This window comes from Gnatocerus cornutus, chromosome 6 (genome assembly GCF_029298725.1).
Source record: "Gnatocerus cornutus isolate USDA-ARS CGAHR chromosome 6, icGnaCorn1.1, whole genome shotgun sequence".
Taxonomy (NCBI): Eukaryota; Metazoa; Arthropoda; class Insecta; order Coleoptera; family Tenebrionidae; genus Gnatocerus; species Gnatocerus cornutus.
In genome coordinates, this window is record NC_142238.1 from 7,383,197 (window position 1) to 7,410,445 (window position 27,249).

A 27,249-nucleotide genomic window follows, 5' to 3' on the forward strand; every position below is an offset into this window, starting at 1 on the left:
TTTTAAACATATTTTCCTTATCTATTGTCTGACATTTACTATTCTAGTGTTAAACAAATCTTTTGCTGCTCTAAACAGTTCCGCATGCACACACAAATTATTATTATTTATAAGCCATTCAGGTATTATTGTCCAAAGTGTGATTCATCGTTGTTAATTTCCATTTCAGAAAAGGAAGAAATTTAATGAATGATAAAAATTCAAGCGCTTGGCAATTATTATGACTGGAAATGTTCCACATTCGCAAGGTTATCATTATCAGTTTTGCCGTTTTTCAAAGTGATAACGCGATATAAAGTAGAGAAAAATTGCAAAGTCATGACAAAAAAATGTTTATTATTTAACAAATAGAACAATTAGCAGGTATCCTTGTTGGACTAGTATTCATCTCCGTGGGAGAAAGGATGGTCCTTGTGATCGAACGCACTACAAACGCAAAATTACCACTAAATAACCACAACAATCAAAGAACTTACTCGAAATATGGGCAAATTCGACCATTGCAGTCGAAACCATTGATTGTCTTGATATCTTCATTGGTCAGGTTGAAGTCCCAGATATCGAAATTTTCCTGAATTCTAGATTTGGTGACAGACTTTGGAATTGTAATGTGCCCTCTTTGAATCTGATACTTCAAAACAACTTGGGCGGGAGTTTTTTTGTACTTCTGTGCAATCTGTTTGATTTTTGCATCGTCCAAAAGTTGAGGATCATCAGGTTTAGCCCATGGCCTGTCTGGTGATCCTAAAGGACTGTAGGCGGTGATGGTGATCCCTTTAGATTTGCAATACTCTGTTAATTTCAATTGGGTCAAATATGGGTGGCATTCAATCTAAAAAATAACAAGTTTAGATTTCATACTGATTTCTCTTGGTTAATTTACCTGGTTTGTTACTGGAACAATAGTAGCATGTTGGAGAAGACGTTCGATTTGTCGTTTGTTGAAATTTGAAATACCAATAGATTTAGTGAGACCTTTTTTCTGCACTGCTTCCATGCCTTTCCACGCCTCAAGATAATCGGCGTCGCTGAATGCTGGCTTCCCGTTTGCAGCTACAGGGAATAACTCATCACCTTCCTATTACCAAAGTGTTACTAACAACTTAAGAAATAGTTAAATAAAGTTAACAAACCTTCAGAGCAAAAGGCCAATGAATCAAATAGAGATCGAGGTACTCGAGACCCAGGGCGTTGAGTGTGAGCTTAATATTTTTTTCAACAAGCTCAGCACGATGGAAGGTATTCCACAACTTGCTGGTAATGTAAAGATCTTCGCGTTTCACCACTCCTTCTGCAATTTTTGCTCTAATTGCATCTCCGACTTCTTTTTCGTTTTCGTAAGCATAAGCACAGTCAATGTGCCGGTAGCCAATATCGATGGCGTCTTTCACAGCTTGGGTAACTTGGCCTGGCTTCGACTAAACATAAAAAGTTGTGTTATTTTGTAAAAAACTAGTAAAAGATAAGAAATGTACCTTCCATGTCCCCAAACCAAAAAGAGGGAAAACTTGACCGTTGTTAAATTTAATCGTTGGAACTTTACTCATTTTTAGGGCTTAATGAAAAATTTAGTAAGTGTTTGCTGAAGGAGGACAGCACTCAAACTAAAAAGTCCTAACCATATCACACGTTATTTATACTGCCTGAATTTTACACATGCGAACTATCGTTGCTGCAAATCGGTGGAGATAGGAACGACAAAAAACATGGTCTAAATCACAAATATTTACATTGGATCAATCTTTGTTGTGTCAATCATTATTTAATGATAAATTTAAGATTGATAAAATATAGAAGTCACATTAATTTTTGTAGTAATTATACATATTTTCCTAATAAAAGTAGGAGTTACATTAGAATTTTATGCTTGTAATGTTTACATGGGGTGTTACTAGGTATTACTTTTATTAACACTTCTCATCAGGATATCTATCATAAAGATAAATAATTAAAATCGATTAAATCCTATCAGTTTCCATTGACATATTACGAAATATCAATATTTACCTACAAGTTGGTAATGCAAAGTGAAGTTACATTTTATGTAACTGGAAATCTAGAAATATTTTTTCTACGAGTCGAACAATAAATTAGTATCTTTCATATTGAGAATTTTACAAAGTAAAAACTCTTTCTTGTTCCTTTCTTTCAAATGGTCAAACAATAACAATAAAACAAAAAAAGTATATTGTTGTGAAAATGATCACGAGAATATTTGATAAAATGTTAGAAGCAGTAAAGCTTTTAATTCTTTTTAACTTATAAACTTATAACAACATAACTTAGTATGAGATTACATTATTACACCTATGATAAAAGTTTTCAAGTTAATAAACTCAAAGTCGAAGTATCTACAGAATGTTCCAAAACGCTGGCATAAAAAGATGTTTTATATACAGTTAGAATTCAAATCGTAACAAATAACAAAACATTTTTCACTATTTTTAACTAAAAGAAAGCATCAGAACTATCTATAAGCTTATAAGCTAAAACCAAAATGTTAAAATTTATTGAACATATTATAAAAAAATCTATTTCCTTTCATTGGTATTTTCTATTCCATCAATATTTCAATTCCTTATCAGTACTGTTTTCCAAGATCCATTTATATAGACAGATCGGCTTTTCTACTCTTCAATCTAATACATATCTAGATATGTACTTACTATCTATTTTTGTCAAGTCATTCTATTAGTTGCTACCTCCCTTTCATTAAACATCCTTAAACCAAACAATCAATTGTATTTTCCATCAAGATTAAAAGTTTTACTGGACACTTGAGAAAATAATAATAAGACAATAGGATTCCAATCGTAAGTTCCCATACATGAATGAGTGATTTTATTTAATCGGTCAAAAAGATCTTCTTCCATTAAACTACATAAATATTTCATATGGAAGAAAACAAGTGATTTCACGTATCTGCTGATAGTATTTAATTAAAGATTTTTTAATTCTTGAGCAAACCGTTTTATCACAAATCTGATGATTTCGTCTCAAATGTATTAGACAAACACTTCAAAAAGTTACATCAAAAACTGTGTAGGAGTGAAGCAAAATTTTGCAAAAAGTTTTGTAGCGGTGCATACCTAAAAGAAAATATTTAGGTATAATTATTCGTTATTTCAAATCTTTATTGCACTTTGAATGCACATACCAAAGATAAATATGGGGGTTTCTTTTTTAAGTAATAAATCATGTAGATATAATTATATCGATTTCATATATTTTCATTTGGAAATATTAATTTTGGTTTTATCGAGATTAGATAATATGTAAGAGTAATAACTAATAAGTACCTACAAGGATATTTACAGAAGTTCAAGGGATTTCTGTACAAAAAAAAACGTTGATTACAAAAAATTCCCTCGTAAAATATCTCGTTTAGATGATATACCAAATTAACTCAAAGTTGTTCTCAAATATTTATATACTGAATTATATATCTGGTTCATAACTGCTTCAGTTTAATAATAACAATTAATCTAAATATAATGCTCTCGTAAAACGCAGAACAAACTCATCGTGGAAATTTTGCTTATCGTTTCGGAAAAGATCAATGAGGAAAGAAACATCTAAAATTTTCCAGAACTTATTCTTGCTCATGAAGAAACAGATCCGTTTTAAATCAAAGCTTTTCTAACATTTTAATTGTTACCCCACAATAGTTTATATAAACTGCTTTTCCATACGACAGTCATTCGCTAGCGGACCGTCACAGTGTCAGTGTGAAAATTCTTTCTGTGTGAATAATTTAAAGAAGTGGTAAGACTTTTTGGAAAAATTTGTATAGACACTATTTTGTTTAAATACTAAATAAACCTACATTTTAAAGTCATTTAAAAGCTTTTGATAACAACAATATTATAATTTTTGTAAATACGTGCAAATACCTACCTGACCTTTAAAAGTGAGTGCAACCAGTCCCTTTTTGCATAACATGAAATACCATCATAACAACTAACAATTATTTTCCCGTTATCTACCAATAATTGCATGATCGCGAAATTAAAAAAATCATCCTTTCGATTCAAGGCAATCAGGGGCGGATAGTTGTTTATGAGTCTATAAATATAGTGTAAAACTATAGTTAATTCATAGATAAGAAATATTATATTAAGTAGATATTACTAAATTGTTGTTTTTAACATTTTACAAAATTTAGATTCACGTATAGCACGTATTTCAGAACTCGCAAAGGACCACAGATTATATCTTACATTTTTGTAAAAAAACATTCTAAACTCATTATTAAATTTTAATAGAGATGATAGGGGTAGAAATAATACGAGGTAGCAAAATTGAAATAATAATAATAAATATTAACTGTAAATTAGAAGATTATCTTTGGATGAAAGAATCTAAATTTTATTTCAAATCAATTCAAAGATTGCAGCTTTATTATTATCAACAGTTTGAATCGTCTGTGTTTGAATTATAGTTAGATTATAAAACACCAATTTATTACCAAAAGTTTTACGAATTAATCCCAATAATGACTACAAAAAGTTGGATCAATTTCTTATATTAAAATTAAAAATTCGAATTATGGAATTAAACTTCGCGCTCACATTCGAATGACTGTCAGAAGTGTCAAACAAACTCTCACAACAAAGTCACGTGTATTTGACATGTTTGCCACTTGCCGCTTACTACAATATTACGTGCGTTTACTTTCCCATTAAAGATAAAATAATTACACAAGCGAAGTTAATTAAATCTGTAAGATAAGACAAAATAGATTTTATATTGCAGTCTATAACAACTTTTAAATAGTTTTTTCTCCAACCACAGGGCTGAAGACATGGCAAAAGTACCTAAAGTGACTCTTAACAACGGCCAACAAATACCCATTTTTGGCTTGGGAACATGGAAGGTAATGTAAAATTATTTACTGTTTTACTAAGGTTAATTTTGAAATTTAGTCCAAACCAGGTGAGGTTTGCCAAGCTGTAAAAGATGCAATTGATATTGGCTACCGCCACATTGATTGCGCCCACGTTTATGGAAACGAAAAAGAAGTCGGAGAGGCTCTCGAGTCTAAACTTAAAGAAGGTGTGGTCAAACGTGAAGATCTCTTCATAACAAGCAAGCTATGGAACACATTCCATAGTGCTAATCTTGTGGAACCTGCGATTAAGACTAGTCTTGCAAATTTAAGATTAGACTATCTAGACCTGTATTTGATCCACTGGCCTCTTGGATATAAGGTAACGTTTTATAATTTATTCAGAATTATCTGGAAGCTGAAAAAAATTGATAATGATAACCTCTGCAGAGTTCAGATTTATTATTTGTTCTAAAGTTTTGCAACAGTTTATCAGTAAAAAGTATTTGAACAGATTTTTAATTTTGATAGTACTTTCTTAGTATGCGTTATCTAGAACTATGTAAATAGGAAATAGACTTATTCCAATCAAATTATGTTCATAATGATCATTTTTGTTATTGTCAAAGCTAAACTAATTATAATTCGTTTGTATGAACCATTTTGCGCAGTTTAGGTGCTAAAAACTTTGTGTTTAGTTGCTAAAAATCGGCTTTAAAAAGATTATTCTTATCTCATTTCTCATTTCATTGAATTTATTTTTAACACTTACATTTTGGACATATTAAGAATACGATTGTTACATAAATATCAGCAAAAAATTCTTAACATTAGAAAAAATGTCCTGTTCACACTTTGATGACTAAAATTCTTACTTATGCATGTGCATTTTAAATTCCAATTAACATGATTGTGTCGGATGCAAAGTTCCAAGGCGAGTCATTTCCAGCCTTATCAGAGCTGCAATAAATATTTCTTGCGTTACATAATTTCACTCAATGAAAAACTAAGTCAATTTAATGTTTTATTCATAAACAGGAAGGCGGAGACAATTTCCCAGCTGGCCCTGACGGCAAAATCCAATTCAGCGAAGTCGACTACGTCGAGACATGGAAGGGCATGGAAGCAGTGGCCAAAAAAGGCCTAGCAAAATCCATCGGTGTATCCAATTTCAACAAAGGCCAACTCGAACGCGTGCTCGCTGTTGCAACGATTAAACCAGTTATCAATCAGATCGAGTGCCATCCATATCTAAATCAAAGCAAATTGATTCAGTTTTGTCGATCCAAGGGCATTGAGGTGACCGGTTACAGTCCATTGGGTTCCCCTGACCGTCCATGGGCGAAACCAGGTGAACCTCAACTAATGGATGATCCAAAACTGAAGGAAATTGCGCAGAAATACAAGAAAACGCCTGCACAAGTTCTGTTGCGTTATCAGATTCAGAGAGGAGTTATCACTATTCCAAAATCTGTGACAAAGTCGAGGATTGAACAAAACTTTAAAGTTTTTGATTTTGAGCTAAGTCCTGAAGACATTAAGGTCTTGGATACGTTCGATTGTAATGGAAGATTCTGTCCGATGACGGGGTATGTCGTTGTTGATCGTTAAGAAAAAAAATCTCATTTTTTTGTTTCAGGGGTTTGGGGCACAAGTATCATCCATTCCAGAACGACGAATAATAAATTCTACTGCCATTCCAAAATCTTTTATCTTTTATCTTTTTTTTTTCACGTAATATTCAGTTTGTAATCATAATCACTTTATACCCAATTTTAACCCTAGTTGAATAAAGTTTTTTAAGGTTTTTCTGTATTTATGTTCGTAAAATGTCTTCTTGATTGAACCAATGTTCATCTAGTTTTGTCTCGGCACGAACGTTGTTTTTTGCGGTCCGTTTTATCTCAATTTTTTTTATTAACGAAAAGAAAGTTGGCGACTCTATTAATGTCTGGTAAGTCAAACACAACTACAATTAAACGGAAACACATTTAAAATAATTCTTTCAGATATTTTGCTTTAGTAAAATGAGCAAAAAAATTAAATGCGACGAGTGTGACTATGCAACAACTAACAGCCGCCACTTTCGACAACACATCAAAGATAAACACACCGATTATGACGACATTGAATGGTTCCGATGCGATCAGTGCAACTTTAAAACAAAGCAAAAGTCTAACTTAACGACTCACCAGAAATCTCATTCCGAAGCTACATTTGAATGTGATGATTGTTCGTATGTTGCAAAATTGAAGGCACATTTAGATAGACACGTTCAGTCAAAGCACAATATTAAGTGGTTTGAGTGTGACCATTGCCAGTACAAAGCTAAAGTGAAATATCATCTGACACAACACATCAAACGAATGCACGCAGAGGAAGAAGACTCTGACAATGAGATGTTGGAATGCGAAATGTGCTCTTACACAACTACGAATAGAAGCTACATGCAGAAGCACTACAAGCAAAATCATCCGTCCAAAGAAGACAAAGAGGAGTACGAATGTTCAGAGTGTTCGTTTAAAACGACGTGGAAAGGGAATCTGACGAGACATATGAAATCCCATAAGGAAGAAATTTGGTTCTGCTGTGATAAATGCTCCTTTAAAAGTAAACAAAAAATTAATCTTTCGAAACATTTAACGATGCGTCATTCTGAAGACGAAGAAATTTTACAATGTGAGCAGTGCTCCTTTAAGACGACTTTCAAGGCAACCATGAAGAATCATCTTAAACAAGTTCATTCTGAATAGGTATTTATTTAATTAAAAAAATACAGTTTAATAAACGTTTCCTTTAATTTTTCCCTTAAAATTCCACACCCTCAAACGGATAATGCGGACATCCTTTCAGTTCTTCAGCGTGAACTGCCCGGCCGTCGCAGTTAAAACTGTCAATAGTCTTCATCTCTTCATCACTCAGTTGAAAATCAAAAATATCAATATTTTGTTGTATTCTTTCAAAATTCGAAGACTTCGGAATTGGGATCGTACCAAGTTGAAAAACGTAACGTAAAATAACCTGAGAGGACGTTTTTCCGTGCTTTTTAGCAATGGAAACGAATTTTGGATCATCTAATTTCACAATTGGGTCTCCGGGTTTAGCCCATGGTCTTGCGGGTGATCCAAGAGGGCTATACGCGGTTATGTGAATTCCACGATCACTACAAAACTTGATTAGTTTCTTCTGGTTTAAATTTGGACTGACTTCAATCTGATTCATGGCAGGTTTGATGGTGGCGTTCTGTAATACTCTCTCTACTTGTTTACTGTTAAAATTAGACAGTCCAATGCTTTTAGCAAGTCCTAATTGTACACACTCTTCCATTCCTTTCCAGGTGTCCACGTAATCATAATCTATTCCCACTGCACCTTGGAAAGGTAACAGGTGGTCTAATTCGCCTTTGATTTTTTGCGCCACCGGCCAGTGGATGAGATACAAATCTAAATAATCCAACCCGAAATTTTCAAGTGACTTTTTGCAAGTCGGAACGACTTTTTCTCTTTCATGGAAAACATTCCACAGCTTGGTGACAATAAACAGTTCTTCTCTTTTCACTGTACCATCAGCGATTTTCTCTCTTATTGCTTCGCCTATTTCTTTTTCGTTTCCATAAACCATAGCGCAATCAAAGTGCCGGTATCCAATGTCAATGGCGTATTTGATGGCCTTTTGAACTTCGCCAGGCGCTGACTGAAACCAGCCGATATTAAAAACGACTTTAAAGATCTGTAAACTTACCAGCCAAGTCCCTAAACCGAGCTGTGGGCATTTTTGGCCGTTGTTGAGAGTAACTAAAGGAGCCTTAACCATCGTAATTGGAAAGTTGCTCAACACACGTACTTTTTATTTGCTGAAGTTAAGCAATGTTTGCCTGCGCCTGCAATCAAAGTAACATTAAAAGTTTACGATAATGGAACGTGGAAGCAAATATTACTGAGCGATAAAAGTTATCACCCCTGGAGACTCTTGAGACTTACCGATAAATCGACAACTGAGCGACAAATTGAGACGACTACGGAAAATTTTTCGCCAAGGACAAAACTACAGCGGTGGATCATGTGATCAATATCTTAATATTTAAATTAGCTTCAAAGGAAGTGGAAATTTATTAATCATCCTCCCACTCATTCGTACATAACTGCGTTTTATTACAGCGAAATTATATTCTTATTTTTAAAGGAAAATAAAACATTAAAATTCAAAACTCCTCTGAAAAACTAGATTCATTAAAAACAACTTTCAAAAACTCTATGCATTATCCAGTACAATACAAGAATAAATGGATACACATGTTGCAGTAGTTATAAAGTTGATCTATAAACTAGTAGAAATGTTTCAAATAAAACTTCAATAGTTAAAAAAATTGCAAATTTAGAACAAATAAATAGAATTTCAAGAGGCTGAATTAAATTACCATGAGATTTCTAATTTTCACATTATCCACATCTCATGAGTTTATTATGGGTTCCACAGAAATGAAACATTGAATGAAAAATGTGGACTAAGTGTATTAATCTATGTCAGTAAGAGAGATCACAATAGAACACAAACCAAATAAATACCATTAACAATCATTAGAAAACATAGGTAATATATAAAAATGTGAGTAACAATTATTAACATCTGTTTATAAATATTAAAAATATATAAGTCGTGCATCTGATGGACTCTGTTCAATAGGGCAGTAAGGGCATTTCATCCTACAACAATCAAGTTCAAAACTCGTCTTCACAACAATAAAACTCACTTATTCCCATTGCACAGTTTATTCAAAGCATCTCTGGAAATCACATGTCCACAAATTAGCTTCATTGGCGGGTTGTTTTGAGTAGATTGTTGTCTCAGAATAGGACAAGCAAACATTGAGTGATATCTTCCATCACTGCCTAAATCAATCTCAATCTGAAACAGAGTAATTGAGTTTTTTGACTTTATCACTTGAAATTATTTACTGGCAGCTCATCTTTTCCATTCCAGATCCCTGTAACTTGTCTCTGCATCATGACTTGTTTAATGTTAAGCAAAGCAGGTATAGCAGAACAACCAGCGTTAATGCACGTCCCAAGGGGGCTGTTTACACTTATTCCTAATAACTGACAAGCATCATGAGTAAATTGTTCATAAATTTCTAACCACATTTCTGAATCTAGCAAACAACTGTAAGGAGAACTGCCGATGCCGTTAGGTACATACAAAAGCATTCCCATTAAAGTCTGTATATCTATAAAAAAAATTATTAGAAACAAACAAATATATTGGGAACGTCACCTTTTTCATGTCTAAGTACAAATTTCCTAAAATGAATTCTCGCGTAAGAAATAGCATCTGTTTGATGGGAAGCACCTTGTTTCAACAGTTCTATAAATTTCAATCGATGCAGCTTGAACTCTAATGAAGAATTTTGTGCTTCAAGTGAATCACGATGAGCAGTAGCCCAAGCCAACGCCGGTTCCAAGTCTTTATTTTTAAGGCTATCAAGAATATGATTGAGTTCAGTAAATGGTTCTTTGTTATGTATTTCAGGCGTGAGATCTGCGTCAGCTACTAAAGCCTCAGCTACATCCTGCATCCCCTGTCTGTATAAATGCTGGCAGATCACTTTATTAATTAGATTGATTTTATCAGGATTTGCAAAAACTTCCTCTCTGCTTGTGGCTGAGAAATCAGCAACAAAGTTCCGATCTATAGCTTTCCCGACTTTTGAAACTGTACTGTGTAAATCTCTGTGATCTGTGGTAAGTCGCGATACAGTTTCTTTCACTTTTCCCATGCAGTGTTTAATTATATCTACTTGGACATTGGTTAATGTGTGATCTTCCGGAGCTAAAACGTGATTGTCCCGGTAATTATCATATAATTAGAACTCTTTGTTTGTGTTGGGGGAATGACTGGGAACTTTTTGAAAATGACTTACCATTTTCTAGCTCTGTTTTCACGCGTTCGATATGAGTTACCAGATCTGATAAAATTCGACCGGCGTTGCCATTGATATCGCCAAATTTCGATAAAACTCTGTCTATTTCTTTTTCAACAGCTAAACAAGCATCCATTCTTATCTCTTTATTAACTGTCACTGTCACAACACGAATCACAACTGTCACTTGTCAAACTGCAAACTGAAAATAACTAAATTGTGACCTCTTGTTAATGTATTGTTGGTTGCAGCTATTTAGATGAATATTTTCCTGTAGTGACTCATGTGGTCAAGTGTTCATCAGTTCTGGAAAAACTTTCTAAGGGGGAAGTGGAGCGAAAATTGGTGTGGTTACTAGTCAGTAAGTTATGCGTTTCCTTTCGCTTATAACACCGTCTAAAATGTTCTTTCGAAGACTATTTAGATCAATCAGAATGGAGTCAGATAGTGAAGATGATATGTTGTATTATTCTCATCAAAAATTGTCCAGTTTAATCCGTCAAAAAGGGAACAAAAATGCTGCCATCAAAGAATATCTGGAAAACTTGAATTATCAGCCAATTAAAGACTTCAATCAAGGTATATTGTTGAATTCACTTTCCAAAACATAACCTATCTTTTCAGGTTTGGAGTGGTTTAACGTTTCTGAACCTTTATCATTTTCAAAACACCTCAAGGGGAAAATAGTTGTTTTGGACTTTTTTACATATTGCTGCATCAACTGCATGCATATCATTCCCGACTTGAGAGAAATTGAAAAAGAATTTTCCGTTGAAGATGGTTTAGTTGTGGTATGTTGAACCTTTTCTTTTTTACTTTTTTAACTATTTTCCAAACAGATAGGGGTCCACAGCGCGAAATTTGAAAACGAAAAAATCTCGTCAAATATCCTCGCCGCTGTGCAAAGATATAACATCACTCATCCTGTCGTCAATGACCACAATTCCCAAATGTGGAAAAACTGCGAGGTCAACTGTTGGCCAACATTGTTGTTTTTGGGGCCAAATGCCAATCCCATCGTCATGTTGATGGGTGAAGGCCATAAAGAGAATCTAAGAACTTACATCACAGCGTCACTTGAATATTACAAGCAGAAGAAGCAGATCTCTGATCATCAGATACCTTTTAAATCAGCGTATCACCTTCTCCCTGATCTGAAGGGGCCTTTATTGTTTCCTGGAAAAATCGCAAATTTTGTCAGTGACGACCATCAAGAAATTCTGGCAATTTCCGATACTGGAAACAATCGTATTATAATTCTAAAATCTGATGGGACCATTTTGCATCAAGTTGGAAGTGGAAAAATCGGTTTCCGCGACGGTGCTTTCAGTAACTGTGAATTTAACGCCCCTCAAGGCGTTGCTTTTCAAGATCAAAATACTCTTTTTATTGCCGATACGGAAAACCATGCCATACGTAAAATAGATCTTTATAATCAGATAGTAGAAACTGTCGCTGGGACGGGAGCCCAAGGGAATGACCGCGTGGGAGGAAAACTGTGGAAACAACAAGTAATATCGTCACCCTGGGACTTGTGCATTTTTAAAACTCCTGACATGGACATGACTTTTTATCCTGACGGAAATCCCCCGATACGAAACGTTTTAATTATTGCAATGGCGGGAACACACCAAATTTGGGCTCTATTTTTAGAAGACACAGTTTGGTGGAAGTGTACAAAGTACAGTGCAGGTAGTTGTTTAGCAATTGCGGGCTCTGGGAAAGAAGAAAACAAAAACAATGCGTATCCTCACGCTGCTGGATTTGCTCAGCCCTCCGGATTAGCGCTTTGTAATAAGAAAAAAGAAGTTTACATAGCAGATAGCGAAAGTTCAAGCGTGCGACGTTTGTCTTTAGTTGACGGGAAAGTAACACCGGTGGTTGGAGGAGACCGCAATCCTAATGTAAGTTTAGTTAGATCAAAGTTACGTCAACTGATTTTGTTTTTTAGAACTTGTTTGCATTTGGTGATAAAGACGGTACTTTATGTGAAGCCAAACTTCAACATCTTCTGGGATTGGCAATGTCAAAAGATGAAGATACACTTTTAGTTGCTGATACATACAACCACAAATTGAAAAGAGTTAACATTGCTGAGAATTGCGTGACAACTATGACTACTCCAGCTTCAGATACAACCGACGGCGGGGATGTAAATTTCAGGGAACCTGCAGGTCTTTGTGTTTCAGCTGATGGTAAAAAGATCTACTTGGCTGACACAAACAACCACAGCATAAAGATCCTCAAAATTGGTCCCGATTACTCCATCAAATCAATGAGTAAACTAGATTTGACAATTCCAGATAATGCTTCTGATGAGGAACAACTCAAACACCAAATCTTAAACGGTCAGAGCGTCGCAATTAGTAGTAAAGGAGGAAAATTAATTTTCAAGATTGATATTGTTTTTGCTGGTGGTTTAAAATTAACTGATGATGCGCCCCAAAAATGGTCAGTGAAGCTCCCGGATACCACATGGTCATGTGTACCTTCTAATGGGGACAGTTTGAAAAATATTGACGTGGTCGTCAGCGTTCCTGATGTTAAAGACGGAAAAGTCGATTTTGTTTTTGATTTGGTGACTTGTACAATTGAGACATGCTTGCCTAAAAGCTTCATTGTGCGAGTTCCAGTTCAGTTGAAAAATAATGTTTTAACCAACGTTGAAAACAACATAAGAGTCACTTTGGACCCAAATAATATTCAAATATGTTAGTTTTACAATTTTATACTACTTGTATTTTTAGCACTGTGAATTTTAAAAGAATATTTCGTGAATTTTGTTATACATTGCTAACAGTTTTTATTTATGTTTTAATAAAGAATACACAAAGGGCACAAATATTGATTTTTTTACTCTCAGGTGATAAAAATGTGACCGCATAAATGTTACCAGTGCAGATCTAGGGCTCTCATTCAAATACTTCAATTCCGATAGTTACCTTTAATCACTAATCTACAAAAAAATTACATTTAAAACAATTTACTTAGCAAGGGCTTCTAATTCAGCAATTTCTCTGTCAGCTGCTAGTTTCTTTTCTGCAGCAAGCTTCTCATCTCTGACGGCTTTTTGTTTTAATTCCACTTCTCTAATCGCGGCTTCTTTCCTAGATAATCGGCCTTGATGGAAAGCCCCATAGACGACTCCCAACGAGAGCAAACTCCATCTACCAAACTAAGAAGATGAGTTTAGTTATGTAACATTGATAAGAGCATTTCCATAGAAAAAATGTATTCATTTGGGGCGTTGAAAAAGTTATTACCTTGATGAGAGGAGAAACACGAACTGGAGCTGGCAGACCTGACATTTTAAGAAATTTTTGATTGCTTTAGACCACAAGAGAAGTCTCAAATGGGTAACTGTCAGAAATGTCGGAATGACAGATGTCAAAGTCACAGAATTTGAGTCCAAAAATTAATTGAAATAATAATAGAAATACACTAATAGTTATAACAGTTCTTTCCCAGAATTGAATTTTAAAACTTACTAAATCCCAAAATTAATTAATAAAGATGGAAAATAAGAGATTGATGGTGCTGCCCTCTATGCAAATTATTAGGTACTTGTTTAACGTTGGTAGAACTACAATTGCAAATGTCCCCAACTAGGTGACATTTAAATTTACGCATGTTTTTTGCTCTTTTACCCCTCCCCAGTTTCAGTCTGTTACTTGAGTGGTTTGTGATAAGAGTGTTGTACTACTGTTAAATTAATGTTAATGTTGACAACATACTCACTCCGTATTTAAACAGACCATGTGCGTTATATGATCAAAGTGAATTTTTGTCAGATCCAAAATAGTATTTACAATGGCGGGTATTTTGTCACTGGTTTGGTTTGTGGGTTCGGTGCTAATAACACCGTTTTTGATGATATTGCTGTGCATAGTTTTCCTGGCATCAATAGGGAAATCTTTAGGTGTACGAAGATTATACGTGAGACTCCTTTTGATCATCTTTGAGGTAAGTTGTTGCAGTACCCTTCGTAATTATTATTCACGATTCTCCAAATAAAATGCGTCACATAATTTGCATGAGATTGTTGTTTGTTGGACTATAAACATGGAATTTCATAGAAGTGAAATTTAGAAGAGTTAAGAATGACGAAGGTGAAAGTGACGAGTGAAAATGACGATGGTTTGAATTTATTCACTCGCAAAGACTTTGCAACTAATTTAATCACATCATTTTCAAAGGAATTAATATTCCATCAGTGGGGTTCTTCAAATTTCATGTAAAACTCTGCAATTAGATTGTAGTTTCAGTCATCCAAATTGTCTTATTTTAACACTAAAAGGCTGTAAACAAATAAAGGTAAAGTGCAAGTGGAATGTTTTCAACCTTACCTACCTAACGAATTTAGAAAACATGACCCTTGACTTTGGATCAATTTACTTCACAACAGATTAAAGTAGTAAAGTACAGTACGAAATTCGAGGACTTGAAATTATAAAGAATGATAAGAGATAAATTGAAGAAACTGACAGCCATAGAGCTGCAAACAGCTATAAAAACACGTGCTCAATAAATTAAATGTATTGGCACGAGCACTTTACTTTAATCAATCCATTAATTCCCTTGTTTATTCAAAATACAACAGTCTATCTTTATGTGAAAAAATAAATGGTCTTTTGTCTATGGTAGCTGAGACTTGTACATTTAGAGCTTTTTTGGCGTATAGGACTTACATAAGGATAAAAAGTTTATGAGATATTAGGATTATTAAAATTTATTATAACATATTTACATCATTAAAAATTAGCAGAGGCAAGGCCAAATAGTCCGAAGTTATGATGAAAGTTGACCTTTCTCTGAAGAAAAGAGAAAAATTGTACTTTGATACAGCAGATTAATTTTGATTAAGGAAGGATTCCCTCTAGGAGGTCACTGTATAATTTGTTATCGTACGACCTACAAGTAAATTGATATAATTTCTGCATAATTTATGTTCTCAAGAATTTCTTTTCCAATAAGTGGAATGTTTGATGAAGTATATTACAAAAAACCTAAATACTTTTTGATTATACTAATGATTTCATATTTTGGTGAGATTAACAATATCCTTTGGCTTTGATTTTAAACACATCAATTCTTCTTTGATGATTTTGTTTAAAAAAAATGACAAGGAGTTGGATTAGTTTTTGTATGCAGGTCTGTATTTGCATACACTATACATACAATAACAACAACAATAAACAACCCACAAGTTGTCGCTCCTCCATTATAATAACTGATAACATGCTAATAACTGTTCTTGTACGTTTCGGTATTTAAAATGATATCTAAGTGTTGTTCAATGGTCTGCCATTATTTTCTAGTTGATATACAACTTGACCGCTAGACATCATCAACATCAGCAATTTTATTACATATCCACCTTGCATTAATTGAATTTTTTTCTGATAAAATCTTATGATCTCATTTGTACCATAGGGTCTGAAGACCCTTTATTTTTGGTAACATATTATTTACCTATTTGCATAAAGTACAAATCCAACAAGTTTTCTGCATATTTAGATATTTATTTTGACCCTAGTTTCATATGTCTACATCAGCAGTATCCGAAAATAAATCCTACAATCTATGTTATCATCATAAGCGAAAACTTAATAATGAAAAATTGACTCTTGGATCATTAATTTATTCGGAGATCTTGTGTAGTTAGTAACAAGCTACATGGATATGTTTTATTTATCGTTTATCGATTGGTCAGTAGCACGTGAAAAGCATGATTTTTGTGGAGAAGCGATAAGACTATATTTAACTGATTTATGTAATTATTATTTGGTGTTGGTTAAAATAAAATCTGTTTCATTTGATGCAATCTACCAAAAAATACATGGCGTTAAAGGGGTGGTTGTTGTAGTAGGTGGTATAACTGACGTGTTTTATCCTTGTACGTAGATTTATTAATTACATGCTGGCGGGGTGTAAAAGCTCGTCAGAGCAGCGGAAATTAATGGAAGCTCGTATATAACAATTGAGTCAGCAAGAATTTTTCGAGTTTGTATATTTTTGGGGAGTTAGTATCCAATTTAAATCCCAACTGTAATTATAGAGTACAATAGATGTACTGTATTGTATTGACTTATGACGTGTATTGTGAACAGGATTTAACAATTTTAATGTATAGTATGTCCCCGGATCGAGTTCACAAGAGGAAAAAAAACCGTTATTTTTCATTTTACAAAAATTTCTTAAAGTTCTTAAAATCGAAAAAAACAAAAAATAAGTAAGAACTTTTTATTTTAATTTTTTACAAAAAATGTCAAAGGAATGAAATTTGTTCCTTTACTCAAACCAATTTCCACTATTTGATTGATCCATTACCTATTTTAGCACATAGTTCAATTCTAACTCGTAATTCTTTAAGACCGTTTCGAATTTTCTCAATTATTGTTAAGGATGCAATTGCATTTTTTTCCAATTTTTTAATACTTACACATTATTGGGTAAATTTTCCTTTAATCTTTAACGCACTATTTGATATTATGAATTCACAGCCTGCTATTATTTAAATACCATTACAAAATTTAAAAAATAATGAAAACATTAATTTTAAGAGTACAAACTAATAATTTTGAAATTTTAATTGCAGATATATCTGTTGTGAAATAAGCAAAAAATGTTATTCTTTTGTCATTTTTTTGTAACATGGAAAATAAATTTTTTTTTCCCTCTTATGAACTCAATCCGGGGACATACTGTAGATTTGGTCTGCATATATTTTTTATGTCTAAAATCTTGGAAATTTATGAATGGAACTACCATAAACAGAGAATTATGCGGAAATACATTTTTTATCAACACTTAAATGTTACATGTAAAATAAACTCTTATGTTTGATTGTAATTAACCTTTAACACAAACGATTGGATGTCATACTTCATCGCAATTATTGTCATTACTGCAATTACTGCAGATGAGTTGAATATTGAAAATACGTGTAACTTCTATTATTAGAATATTGATTTAAATAGACTTCTTCCATACATTTCAGGTTAAATTAAAATTCGTACTATTTTGTAGAGATGATCATCTTTATCGATAGCTGTGTGGGTTATCAAAAATGTACTTTATTTACAATATTTCGTCTCTTTACACTTGCTGCGTTCAGTAACCACATGATAAAACTCTCAAGTCAACTCTCCAGTTACTAATCTTATCTCTTATCAGTAATCCTTTTATACACTAATGTGGTGTAGTTACCTAGAAAACACTGAGCCAAAGTTCATAACGAACTATTTAAAATTAATATAAGTCAAACATTGTTTGGATAAACTTTGAAATGTTTCCTTTTTTTCGTCTACATCTTAACTAGTAGGAACAAAGTTTAAGCTGCTATTATTTTTTACATAATGAAATGTGCCTACTTTAAAACACGTTCAATTTTTGTTACGTGATGATTTTGTTTGTTCAAAGGTAATGTTTACAAGGCTGTACAGATTTAATGAAAATGGACTTTGATTCCGTATAATGAATATGAAAATCTATATTTTGGCTTAATGGATTTAGCCCATGGCGTTTCTCACTTCCTGATTTTTTGTAGTTTGGGCGAGCTAATATCGAAACCGCTCAAAAAGGCGCAGAATTATCCCATGATACTGACGAAGAAGAAAAATCACTACCCACCAACGAACCAAAACCAGCGAAAACACCGAATGGTTTAAAAAAAGAAAATAATGGTTATGTCCCAAATGGGAATTCAGTTATCAGTAGAGACGACAAGCTAATTCTAGTACCAGAACCACCTTTACAAGAGACAGAATTGTCTGAATCTCAGGTAGTGCCAGGTTCTTTTTCTTAACAACAGGTATTATTATCATGTTTACAGGAATATGATTGGAGCAACATTTTTGATTATTTAAAAGCTGGAATGGAATCAATTATTGAAGATCAGGTAACGTCGAGATTTGAAGCGGAAGAATTGAAGAACTGGAACTTGTTGATTCGTACGAATAGGCGGTACGAATTTATATCATGGAAGTTGACAGTGATGTGGGTGTGCGGATTTTTTGTTAGATACTTCTTCTTGTTTCCTTTACGGGTCACCATCTGTTTCTTCGGGGTATGTTCCTTTTGCTTTAGTAGATTATAAATTTCATTTATTTGAAAAGTGAGGAAAATTTCAACTGACTTTGTTTTATGACGGGGTTGAACGATTAGAGTTATGACATAACTAAAAACTCATCGACCTGGACCGATATAAAAGTAGAACTACTATATTTGAGGTTTAAATTAATCTGCATACAGACAGTTTTATTGTCCACAGTAAAAACCGCACCAAAACATTAAAATTAGTAGACATGAGATGTGCGATTGTTTATACAACCTGTGTGACCATGCCAAGGTCGTAGCATAAAAATAATTCATTTCAGTTTGATGTAAAGGTTATTGATGTGATCACATCTTAATTTTTTGCACGGGCTCAGGAAATAATGCGAAAAATTTATGTGTTAAAATAGAACGTTTAGAGTGATAACAGTATTTTTATAACGATAATACCTGCATTTTAGATAAGTGTAAAGTTGTAAAGGCTTCATACGAAACATGCCAACAATAATTTTGAAATAATTTCTTTGTATTTTGTTCGAAACATGCAAACTAAATAAGCAGTGATTTCACTGAACGGAAGACATTGAAAAGATTCCCTGGCCCAAACCCGCTTTGTTGTAATTACAGAGGACAATCACATTACTAAATTGTTTAATACAGTAGATCCTCGTTATAATGAGGATTCGGATATGAGTCATAATTAATTTGACGATAATTGCTTTGTACTGCAAACATCGTGTATGAATTAATTATAAAAATGATATTCACAAATTACACAAGTAGAGAACTGTAAGTTTTTTGAAGCTTTATATGTTTTGTTTAATGGTCATTAAGACGGTGTATAATATTTACCCTATAACAATAATATTGTCATAAGCTTCCACAAAGCAGGTTGTTAAATATTTATAGATTATAACTAGTTAGATGAGTCTCTTGAATTTTTCCTCCCTTTTTTACACTGTAAATCTCCGTATAACATGCAAATCAACAGCTCTGTTGGATGGTCTCAACAACAGCTCTCCTGGGAGGACTTCCTGACAGCCCCATCAAGCGCTGGGTTAACTCAAAATCGTACATAATAGCATTTCGTATAATGGCCCGTTCTTTAACTTCCGTAATTTCTATTCACAATGCGGAATATAGACCAGCTAAAGGTTCAGTGTGTGTTGCTAACCACACTACACCTTGCGATGTTCTTGTTTTATCCACAGATAACTGCTACTCTCTGGTGAGTCGCTGGAACTGGAGATGTCGAGGGATTTGTCTTAGTTTTAGAACTGTGGCTTTTGTTGCTTTGTGTTTTGTGTCTTAGACAGTTGTGTGTGTTTTTGCAGGTTTGGTGGTTAACGTTGTGTACAGCATTAGTAGGGTACGTGAAGGAAGGTCCGTTCAAGCAAACATTAAATAAGTACGTGTCAGTTATGTGCTTCGGAATTTTATCCAATGCTATATCTTCAGTTATTACGTATCATAATGAAGAGAATAAGCCTAAGAGTGGGATTTGTGTCGCCAATCACACGTCACCGATTGATGTACTCATATTAATGTGTGATAACTGTTATTCATTGGTAGGTTGTTGCTTAAATTATTATTGGATCATGGTGCATATTAATTACTGTTTTAAACCTCTATAGGGTAAGAGCGACCTTCACTACGTCCATATTTGAGTGGGATTTTTCTAATTTTAAAAGGAAATGACAGGATCTAGCGCCAAATTTAAATTCATTTTTTAAGTTAATTCAATATTTTACATGCACCTGTGTTGGCAAATCTACCAGTTGTTCTAATTAGATGCACATACTCGTATTTTCAACATGAATTCGGAAAATAGAATAAATATATCTAAAGGAAACAATCGTTTTACACCTACTTAAATATTTTCGATATTTCGCGGTCCAACGCTATTTTATGTAAACATAACGGGTTAGATTCATGTTTCATTATCATTTAAGCATAAATGTTTTAAAATCTAGTTGTTATTAATTCTTTGTTTACATTTGCATACTTATGATGGTTACCAAATAAGTATCTTTATGACATACTTGCAATGTAACCCAAACATGTTCGTTTCCCTGTAGAGGTTTAACATTAGTTCTATGTTGTGACTTATCACTTGATTGGTTTATTACTGGTGTTATCGTAGATCGGTCAAAGCCATGGAGGTTTTTTGGGAATTTTACAGCGAGCTTTAGCACGAGCGTCACCTCATATTTGGTTCGAACGTTCAGAAGTTCGAGATCGACATGCTGTCGCTAATAAGTAAGTGAATTTAATTGGTTTAACCACCGTCAAATACCACAGGAAAGAAAATGTAAAATTTGAATGTGTCTTTAAAGGAAGTACAATGTTTTTGTCTATATTTTCGATTAAATTACAAAGTGGGGAAATTAAAATTTTATGTCTCATTGTTTCATAAGTACCTAATGTTTTTGTTTTTGAATTTATATAAATTTTACGACAATTCGCAAAAGGTCGACGACCATTGTGGTTTATCGATCAGGTTGAGAGAATCAATGTACAATGGAAAAATATTCGCATTATGCAAATGAGCATTATTGAACTTATTGAATAAATCAAGACGTGATGATAAAAAATGTATGAACTAAATTCTAGGTTACACAATCTGAGGAGAACAAAGGACGGCCAATTATGAAACTATTGTTTGTTTACCTGAATAGAGTCGAAATTAACTGATTTATTTATTGTTGACCGTCGGGTCATTTAGTTCGATCTGAGTTTTGAAGTTGTTCAACATTAACAAGGTCCGGAGTTGTGCTCGTTAGTTTTCAGCTATTGTGTTACCTCGAGTTCTCCTGTTCATCTGGGGATGTATGACGTCGCCTTCATTCCAAAGCAGATTCTATCGACTAGAAGCTTTATTTTATATTAAACTTTTGCAATTCGTTTTTAGCTTTTTTTGATCTGGGTCGAAACATTGATATAAAGCGTTTGAAAATTCTGGATTTGGTTTATTTAATGTAGAAGACCTCTTTAGCTTTTTTCAGTCTATCTTCATTTGTTTCACCTTTTCTTTCGCCGCGTTTCCTAGTCTCATTTCATTCGTTTTGCCGATATTGATTAAATCCCGAGTTTTCAACATTCTCGGCTAGTTTATTTGCGAAGCTTTTTAATTTCGACGTTTGGAAATATTCTGCTAGTGTTAATACTGGTGTCTATTTTGGTTCTGGAAGCTGTGGGTCTGTTTCCCCTCATTCTGGTGGTAATTTTCTGGCATTTTTATGTAGTCCCTTCATGTCTTCCTTCTAGTCTTTTACTTTTGGTTCTTTTGTCTTTAAAGTGTTTTTTTTTGTTAAGTTGGACCTTAACATCTGGTTTAGTGGTTTATTTTAAACATTGGTTCTTCATTTTACATCCAAACCTTGGCGATCTGACCTTTTTATTTACACGTTACCGCACTCATTAAACTAGCAATAAGAGATGAAATGAGCCCCTATTTTTACGGTTGTGATAAATTATGTAATTGTGATTGTATCAGACTCTCTTTCATAATAAAATATTAGCGGATTGTTCTGTTCCCTTTGGTAATAAAATTGGAATAAAAGAAATGAACTCGTATCTCCCGAAGGTTGAAGAAAATATAGACAAAACCCTGTTAATTTATTAAGCACTTAAGTGTACTCATTTGTGTTATTCAGGCTGAAAGAGCATGTCTCGAACCCGAACAACCCCCCAATTTTGATATTCCCGGAAGGCACATGCATCAACAACACATCAGTAATGCAGTTTAAGAAGGGTAGTTTTGAAGTAGGAAGTGTAATATACCCAGTGGCCATAAAATACGATCCCAGATTCGGCGATGCATTCTGGAATAGTAGTAAATACTCAATGATGCAGTATTTGTACATGATGATGACCAGTTGGGCAATTGTTTGTGACGTCTGGTATTTACCACCCATGCGTCAAGATGAAGGAGAGTCAGCAATCGATTTTGCAAATCGAGTTAAAAGTGTGATAGCCAAACAAGGCGGATTGGTTGATTTAGTATGGTAGGTGTCATACACAGTTATGCAAACCCCTCTTAACGGGAGTTTTTTCAGGGATGGCCAACTTAAACGTACAAAACCAAAGAAGGAATGGCGTGAACGGCAACAAGAAGAGTTCAGTAAACGACTTAAGAAAGAATGAGTTGTTTTTATTGCTTTTAAGGAGTGATTGTTTTTTTTAATTGCGCGTAAATTTAGTGTGATTTACTTTTTATAAGAAGTATCTAGTCCAATAGATTTTCCTTGCGTTACAAAGTGATATAGTTAGATATTAGTGTCTTGTTAGCGTTGTTATGGATTGCAGTAATTAGCGTACGTTTGAAGCACATGGCCTAGGTGTTCAGTTCAGTTTCAACGCTTCAGGTTTCTTCAAAATTGCTCATATTTATGTCAAAATTGCATGTGAACCAATTTTGTTAAGAATTCTATAACCATTGACAATATAAAGAACTGAATGTGAACTTGTTAACTTAATTCTTTACCAAAAGCTTCTAAATGTACCTCCCATAAGTGTGGTGAACTGATGCATTTATTTGTTATATTTTTATAATATGGAAGACTTATCATTGCAGAGGCCTTTATGTAACTAAAAATGTATATTGGCTACAATTCTTTCAGTAGTATAAGTTCTAGTTTTAGTATTTATTACATGTAAATATCATTGTATATTATAGTTTTGTATTATTCCTTGTAATAAATACATGTTTACCTACTTTGTTACAATATAGATTCATTCTGCCCGTTTTTCATCGCCAAGTTTAACACTTCTATTAAATATTTCCAACAACTCCTCTGTTGCTGTCTTTGGTTGATTTAACAATTTGGATAACTCCTGGTTTGGGTATTCCATTAGATTCTCTGATGGGTCTTTAAAAAGATACGGCGTCCATGGTCCTTGAATTGAAGGATGATCTGTGTGAAGCAATTTCCTTAATCTGAAGCCATTCTTATTGCCAGACTGTGTTTTCAACAGATTTAACCATTTAGTTATATCTTCACTGAGAAGATTGCGACAACTGATCCATTGTTTATCTCCATTCACTAAAAGAATGAAGTTAATAAGAATTTTTCAACGTGAAAGGTACCAACAGAATTCTGCAGAAATAACAGGCGAGCGGTGCCTTCGCGGCTTCACGTATACAACAACTCCAGGATTATTTTTGGAAAAGTCGATAAGACCCGTTTCAATAAAGTCTCTGCAAGTAAAAATGATTTACCGCTGTAGTTAATATGAGAGAATTGTTACCTCATTCCTCTGCTAGAGCCATTATTTTTACAGAACTTTAAAACGATTCTTTGTAGTTGGCAGACGTAGCGCCCAACGCCGTTTTGACACGGAGTTTGGATAAAACCAGATTTGAGGAATATATGACTGTTGGACATGTTTTTTTGTTGAAATTCTTTTTTACAAAAGATAGGTTAAACAAACTGTCAAAACCTCAGGTTTAACAGGGTCGGTAATGTAGAAATTATAGAAATTTACCGACAGCTTTGACAGCTTGTGAACGTAAACGGAAGAGGTCTCTAGATAAGGTAAAAAATCTGAGTTTTAGGAGGGAAATTCAATTTTATGAAAACAGGTAAAGGGTATTATGATAATTATTCAACGTCCTCATTAACGAGTTTCAAAAATGAACATTAAAATTTCTTAAAAATAAATATTTATTATTATTAATTATTCTACAAACAATTATTTTAGAAAGAAATTAATTCTGAATTCCTAGAGGTGTTTTGTTATTTTATATTTTCTCCACTTCAAAGTAGACAATTAGCAGATGTGAATCAATTTATTTATTTATTCCCTTTGTTTCCAATCCCTCCTCTCGCAGTTGATGCTTGTTAATTTTACAGAGGCATAAGTTTGAAACTCGGGCTTGTTATTGATTGTTTCAAAATATCTCTGAAAGTAGATTTAGGGTCAGTGCGATTCGAAATCAGACTGCACCTTTCGCAAGGTTTGATTAAAACCACATCATTCTTTCGTGTTTCGAATTCCCCTGTTTGAATGCGAAATTACAAGCCCACTTTGAAAAGGGAGTGTTTAGAAAATCAGAGACCTATTTCGATTAAATCTGTCGACTGAACCTAAATCCCATTTTAATTTAGTAATGTAATAATAAAGTGGATATGTGGCAACTTTTCAATGTAGAATAATAAAGGGCTGGTAGCTATGAAAACGAGGATCGTGCCATTCACGCGTCGTTGACCAAGCGGGACCGCATGAGGCCAAAAGTCCAATATACCTACCGGAAGTTCTATTAATTGCTTTCGTCTTCATTAAAAGTTTCCTTTTTATATTTTATTCATTTTAGTTTGTCACAAACTGTCGGAATATCTTCATTTTTCATCCAAAATCCTGCATCCGCGAACGTGCACTGCGAAGTCGTTATCAGGGCACTGACCCAAGGATGTGATTAGCATATTACATAAAATGCAGAAAAATAAATACTGGTATAATTGGTGCTTTCACCGTTGTCACTGGGCTGTGTCTTACTGCTACACTGAGGACAGGATGAACAAATCCGCTGCAGAGTTCGCAGGAAATGCCTTTTAATTAATTACGTAATTCAGTAAAATCGCTTAATGCATGCGACCCGCTCAACGAGGGAAAAGTTGAAATAAGAATCGCAAAAGCCAATCGAAATTTCGACAACCTTCGTAATCTTGTTAGAGCCGTCTTTTGTAAATAGAAGGATTTTCATTGTGTATGTGTCAAAGACTAATTTTATTTTTACCCTTGTTAAACTCTTTTGATGGAATTGGGTAAAGACTTTCACGCAGATACTGAAAGTAACAAAATTGCGTTGTGGAAGGAAGAAAGATTACACTGGGACTAACAAGTCCGGCAACATATTTAATTTAAATGGTAATAAGCAAATATTACAAGCATTAGATATGCGGTTTATATTTACTATTTACCTAAATATAGGTGATTCTTGAATGATTCAGAAAACTTAAACTTTTTATTCATTGGACTAGAAATTATACCAACTTTCTATGTAAATGCGCATGGCAATGATCGATATTCATTACGAAGAAACATTTAATCCAAAGACATGTGAATTTTATGAAAACAACTAAATTAACAGTAACTGTAAGTTTTACGATGCTGCTGCTGCATTTTTATAAAACTTGTAACTGACAATTTAAATCCTAAAGCACTGAAATTTAGGAAATATATTATTTTTAATTTATTATTATTAATTGTGTCAGATTTTTAAGCCAAATTTTTGAAATTTATTTTTCAATGATGAACAAAAAAAATCTAATATTTTTTAGTAAAATTCGGAACTCAAGCAATTTGTGTGCTGAAGCAATGAAATTTGGGGAGGTTACTATGTACTTCTCAGTTGTTTATTAATTGTGTCAAATTTCATAGTTATAAAGCAAAAAACACAAATTTTAGAAATTTGACACAATTAACAAACAACTGAAAAGCAATTTGTTTATTTTTTAAAAATATTTTTTTTACACAATTTTTACACAATTAATAAATAACTGAGAAATAGTAACCTTGGGAGGTGATTTAGAGAAATTTCATTGCTATAGCACACAAACTGCCAGAGTTACGAATTTTACTAAAAATGTTGAATTTTTCAGTTCATAATATGTAATTAAAAACAGATTTTCAAAATATGTGCCTTCTGCTCTATAATTTTGTAACTTGATACAGTTAATAAACCACTTAAAAATAAAAACCTCTCCAAATTTTATTGCTATAGAACGAACCAAACTGCTAGTTACGAATTTGACAATAGCAATGACACAAACTTAAAAAAAAAAATTACGAACGAATCAAAAAAATACAAACTTGTTTTAGTAAAATTTGTAACTTTGTCAATTTTTACAATATAGCAATAAAATTTTGGGAAGTTGTTATTTTTAAGTTGAAGTTTAACTAATTGTGTCAAATCGCAAAGCAATAGAGCAGAAGATACAAATTTTAGAAATTGATTTTTCAAGGATGAACGAAAAAAATCCGACAATTTTAAGTAAAATTTGCAACTCGGGCAATTTGTATATTCTAGAGGAATGGAATTTGCCAAAACAAAAGTTGCTAAGAATATAAACATATAAAAAATTGCAGGAAATAGGGAAGCAAAAGAGTGGAATGGAAGGTTGAAGAATAGATAAAAAGCCTGAAGAACATGGACCCAGAGTGGTGAAAACAAATCAATGACAGGACGAGTTTAATGTTCAGTGTATATCACAAGACGTTCTTACCTAATATTTAAGGAAGCAGTTACATCTAAAACTTTTTATTTCCGTTCGATAAGACGATCCAATACTATTTCATAAACTTAATTTTTTTTTCACGTTAGCTGTGATATTAATGAAGTTACCTAACTTTTTCCTTGATAGAAGTTTTCCAGTCATAACTCAGTATTTTGAAATTATTTTCTCCCACACGGTGGAGGTCTCGAACAACACAATCCAGGAGGACA

The 27,249-nt window shown here is 33.5% G+C and overlaps 9 protein-coding genes across 12 annotated transcripts; 4 read left to right on the forward strand and 5 right to left on the reverse strand.

The window, feature by feature from the left end:
• Nucleotides 1–316: 316 nt before the first annotated feature.
• LOC148172548 (aldo-keto reductase 1B-like) lies at nucleotides 317–1,623 on the reverse strand. The gene is made up of 5 exons (XM_088039604.1): nucleotides 1,476–1,623; nucleotides 1,134–1,418; nucleotides 884–1,078; nucleotides 477–832; nucleotides 317–426 (listed from the first exon to the last, which is right to left on the reverse strand). The coding sequence occupies exons 1-5, from the start codon at nucleotides 1,545–1,547 to the stop codon at nucleotides 378–380; spliced, it is 957 nt and encodes a 318-aa protein (XP_087895730.1). The 5' UTR covers nucleotides 1,548–1,623; the 3' UTR covers nucleotides 317–377.
• A 2,037-nt stretch (nucleotides 1,624–3,660) lies between these two features.
• LOC148172549 (aldo-keto reductase 1B-like) lies at nucleotides 3,661–6,635 on the forward strand. 2 transcript variants are annotated; one of them, XM_088039608.1, is made up of 5 exons: nucleotides 3,661–3,765; nucleotides 4,795–4,876; nucleotides 4,926–5,210; nucleotides 5,867–6,417; nucleotides 6,468–6,635. In XM_088039608.1, exons 2-5 carry the CDS (start codon nucleotides 4,805–4,807, stop codon nucleotides 6,508–6,510), a joined length of 951 nt encoding a protein of 316 aa, XP_087895734.1. In that variant the 5' UTR covers nucleotides 3,661–3,765; nucleotides 4,795–4,804; the 3' UTR covers nucleotides 6,511–6,635. The 2 variants fall into 2 exon arrangements, with proteins under 2 accessions (XP_087895734.1, XP_087895735.1); XM_088039609.1 differs by lacking the exon at nucleotides 3,661–3,765 and adding an exon at nucleotides 4,580–4,722 and having other exon boundaries at nucleotides 4,777–4,876.
• Nucleotides 6,636–6,702: 67 nt separating this feature from the next.
• On the forward strand, nucleotides 6,703–7,591 carry LOC148172550 (uncharacterized). Its single transcript, XM_088039616.1, has 2 exons — nucleotides 6,703–6,782; nucleotides 6,838–7,591. Exon 2 carries the CDS (start codon nucleotides 6,856–6,858, stop codon nucleotides 7,579–7,581), a length of 726 nt encoding a protein of 241 aa, XP_087895742.1. The 5' UTR covers nucleotides 6,703–6,782; nucleotides 6,838–6,855; the 3' UTR covers nucleotides 7,582–7,591.
• LOC148172551 (aldo-keto reductase 1B-like) lies at nucleotides 7,568–9,219 on the reverse strand. Of its 2 annotated transcripts, none has more exons than XM_088039605.1 (3): nucleotides 8,809–9,219; nucleotides 8,570–8,708; nucleotides 7,568–8,521 (listed from the first exon to the last, which is right to left on the reverse strand). In XM_088039605.1, the coding sequence occupies exons 2-3, from the start codon at nucleotides 8,639–8,641 to the stop codon at nucleotides 7,637–7,639; spliced, it is 957 nt and encodes a 318-aa protein (XP_087895731.1). In that variant the 5' UTR covers nucleotides 8,642–8,708; nucleotides 8,809–9,219; the 3' UTR covers nucleotides 7,568–7,636. The 2 variants fall into 2 exon arrangements, with proteins under 2 accessions (XP_087895731.1, XP_087895732.1); XM_088039606.1 differs by having other exon boundaries at nucleotides 8,766–8,815.
• Nucleotides 9,220–9,319: 100 nt separating this feature from the next.
• Sou (required for meiotic nuclear division 5 protein souji) lies at nucleotides 9,320–10,940 on the reverse strand. The gene is made up of 5 exons (XM_088039597.1): nucleotides 10,746–10,940; nucleotides 10,100–10,654; nucleotides 9,784–10,052; nucleotides 9,579–9,733; nucleotides 9,320–9,531 (listed from the first exon to the last, which is right to left on the reverse strand). Exons 1-5 carry the CDS (start codon nucleotides 10,879–10,881, stop codon nucleotides 9,468–9,470), a joined length of 1,179 nt encoding a protein of 392 aa, XP_087895723.1. The 5' UTR covers nucleotides 10,882–10,940; the 3' UTR covers nucleotides 9,320–9,467.
• A 45-nt stretch (nucleotides 10,941–10,985) lies between these two features.
• LOC148172553 (NHL repeat-containing protein 2) lies at nucleotides 10,986–13,587 on the forward strand. 2 transcript variants are annotated; one of them, XM_088039569.1, is made up of 5 exons: nucleotides 10,986–11,106; nucleotides 11,161–11,324; nucleotides 11,370–11,536; nucleotides 11,585–12,649; nucleotides 12,697–13,587. In XM_088039569.1, the coding sequence occupies exons 2-5, from the start codon at nucleotides 11,180–11,182 to the stop codon at nucleotides 13,459–13,461; spliced, it is 2,142 nt and encodes a 713-aa protein (XP_087895695.1). In that variant the 5' UTR covers nucleotides 10,986–11,106; nucleotides 11,161–11,179; the 3' UTR covers nucleotides 13,462–13,587. The 2 variants fall into 2 exon arrangements, with proteins under 2 accessions (XP_087895695.1, XP_087895694.1); XM_088039568.1 differs by lacking the exon at nucleotides 10,986–11,106 and having other exon boundaries at nucleotides 11,114–11,324.
• An 87-nt stretch (nucleotides 13,588–13,674) lies between these two features.
• ATPsynE (ATP synthase, subunit E) lies at nucleotides 13,675–14,211 on the reverse strand. The gene is made up of 2 exons (XM_088039634.1): nucleotides 14,009–14,211; nucleotides 13,675–13,920 (listed from the first exon to the last, which is right to left on the reverse strand). The coding sequence occupies exons 1-2, from the start codon at nucleotides 14,051–14,053 to the stop codon at nucleotides 13,729–13,731; spliced, it is 237 nt and encodes a 78-aa protein (XP_087895760.1). The 5' UTR covers nucleotides 14,054–14,211; the 3' UTR covers nucleotides 13,675–13,728.
• Nucleotides 14,212–14,360: 149 nt separating this feature from the next.
• On the forward strand, nucleotides 14,361–23,527 carry Gpat4 (Glycerol-3-phosphate acyltransferase 4). The gene is made up of 7 exons (XM_088039581.1): nucleotides 14,361–14,708; nucleotides 18,295–18,528; nucleotides 18,580–18,813; nucleotides 19,792–20,028; nucleotides 20,944–21,059; nucleotides 22,457–22,807; nucleotides 22,859–23,527. Exons 1-7 carry the CDS (start codon nucleotides 14,556–14,558, stop codon nucleotides 22,944–22,946), a joined length of 1,413 nt encoding a protein of 470 aa, XP_087895707.1. The 5' UTR covers nucleotides 14,361–14,555; the 3' UTR covers nucleotides 22,947–23,527.
• mRpL43 (mitochondrial ribosomal protein L43) lies at nucleotides 23,428–24,292 on the reverse strand. Its single transcript, XM_088039630.1, has 3 exons — nucleotides 24,051–24,292; nucleotides 23,894–24,000; nucleotides 23,428–23,845 (listed from the first exon to the last, which is right to left on the reverse strand). The coding sequence occupies exons 1-3, from the start codon at nucleotides 24,185–24,187 to the stop codon at nucleotides 23,535–23,537; spliced, it is 555 nt and encodes a 184-aa protein (XP_087895756.1). The 5' UTR covers nucleotides 24,188–24,292; the 3' UTR covers nucleotides 23,428–23,534.
• Between the last annotated feature and the right edge of the window lie 2,957 nt (nucleotides 24,293–27,249).

Coding starts and splice junctions, on each gene's coding strand:
- LOC148172548 (XM_088039604.1), bottom strand. CDS start 1,547: ATGAGTAAAGTTCCAACGATTAAATTTAACAACGGTCAAGTTTTCCCT. Junction 1,419..1,475: donor TTGGTTTGGGGACATGGAAG/GTACATTTCTTA, acceptor TTTTATGTTTAG/TCGAAGCCAGGCCAAGTTAC. Junction 833..883: donor TTGTTCCAGTAACAAACCAG/GTAAATTAACCA, acceptor GTTATTTTTTAG/ATTGAATGCCACCCATATTT.
- LOC148172549 (XM_088039608.1), top strand. CDS start 4,805: ATGGCAAAAGTACCTAAAGTGACTCTTAACAACGGCCAACAAATACCC. Junction 4,877..4,925: donor TTGGCTTGGGAACATGGAAG/GTAATGTAAAAT, acceptor TTTGAAATTTAG/TCCAAACCAGGTGAGGTTTG. Junction 5,211..5,866: donor ACTGGCCTCTTGGATATAAG/GTAACGTTTTAT, acceptor ATTCATAAACAG/GAAGGCGGAGACAATTTCCC.
- LOC148172550 (XM_088039616.1), top strand. CDS start 6,856: ATGAGCAAAAAAATTAAATGCGACGAGTGTGACTATGCAACAACTAAC.
- LOC148172551 (XM_088039605.1), bottom strand. CDS start 8,641: ATGGTTAAGGCTCCTTTAGTTACTCTCAACAACGGCCAAAAATGCCCA. Junction 8,522..8,569: donor TCGGTTTAGGGACTTGGCTG/GTAAGTTTACAG, acceptor GGCTGGTTTCAG/TCAGCGCCTGGCGAAGTTCA.
- Sou (XM_088039597.1), bottom strand. CDS start 10,881: ATGGATGCTTGTTTAGCTGTTGAAAAAGAAATAGACAGAGTTTTATCG. Junction 10,655..10,745: donor GAAAACAGAGCTAGAAAATG/GTAAGTCATTTT, acceptor ATCACGTTTTAG/CTCCGGAAGATCACACATTA. Junction 9,532..9,578: donor AAACTGTGCAATGGGAATAA/GTGAGTTTTATT, acceptor TGATTGTTGTAG/GATGAAATGCCCTTACTGCC.
- LOC148172553 (XM_088039568.1), top strand. CDS start 11,114: ATGCGTTTCCTTTCGCTTATAACACCGTCTAAAATGTTCTTTCGAAGA. Junction 11,325..11,369: donor AATTAAAGACTTCAATCAAG/GTATATTGTTGA, acceptor CTATCTTTTCAG/GTTTGGAGTGGTTTAACGTT. Junction 11,537..11,584: donor TTGAAGATGGTTTAGTTGTG/GTATGTTGAACC, acceptor TTTTCCAAACAG/ATAGGGGTCCACAGCGCGAA.
- ATPsynE (XM_088039634.1), bottom strand. CDS start 14,053: ATGTCAGGTCTGCCAGCTCCAGTTCGTGTTTCTCCTCTCATCAAG. Junction 13,921..14,008: donor GTGTTTCTCCTCTCATCAAG/GTAATAACTTTT, acceptor TCATCTTCTTAG/TTTGGTAGATGGAGTTTGCT.
- Gpat4 (XM_088039581.1), top strand. CDS start 14,556: ATGGCGGGTATTTTGTCACTGGTTTGGTTTGTGGGTTCGGTGCTAATA. Junction 18,529..18,579: donor CAGAATTGTCTGAATCTCAG/GTAGTGCCAGGT, acceptor TCATGTTTACAG/GAATATGATTGGAGCAACAT. Junction 22,808..22,858: donor GGATTGGTTGATTTAGTATG/GTAGGTGTCATA, acceptor GAGTTTTTTCAG/GGATGGCCAACTTAAACGTA.
- mRpL43 (XM_088039630.1), bottom strand. CDS start 24,187: ATGTCCAACAGTCATATATTCCTCAAATCTGGTTTTATCCAAACTCCG. Junction 24,001..24,050: donor GGCTCTAGCAGAGGAATGAG/GTAACAATTCTC, acceptor TTTTACTTGCAG/AGACTTTATTGAAACGGGTC. Junction 23,846..23,893: donor TGTTATTTCTGCAGAATTCT/GTTGGTACCTTT, acceptor TCATTCTTTTAG/TGAATGGAGATAAACAATGG.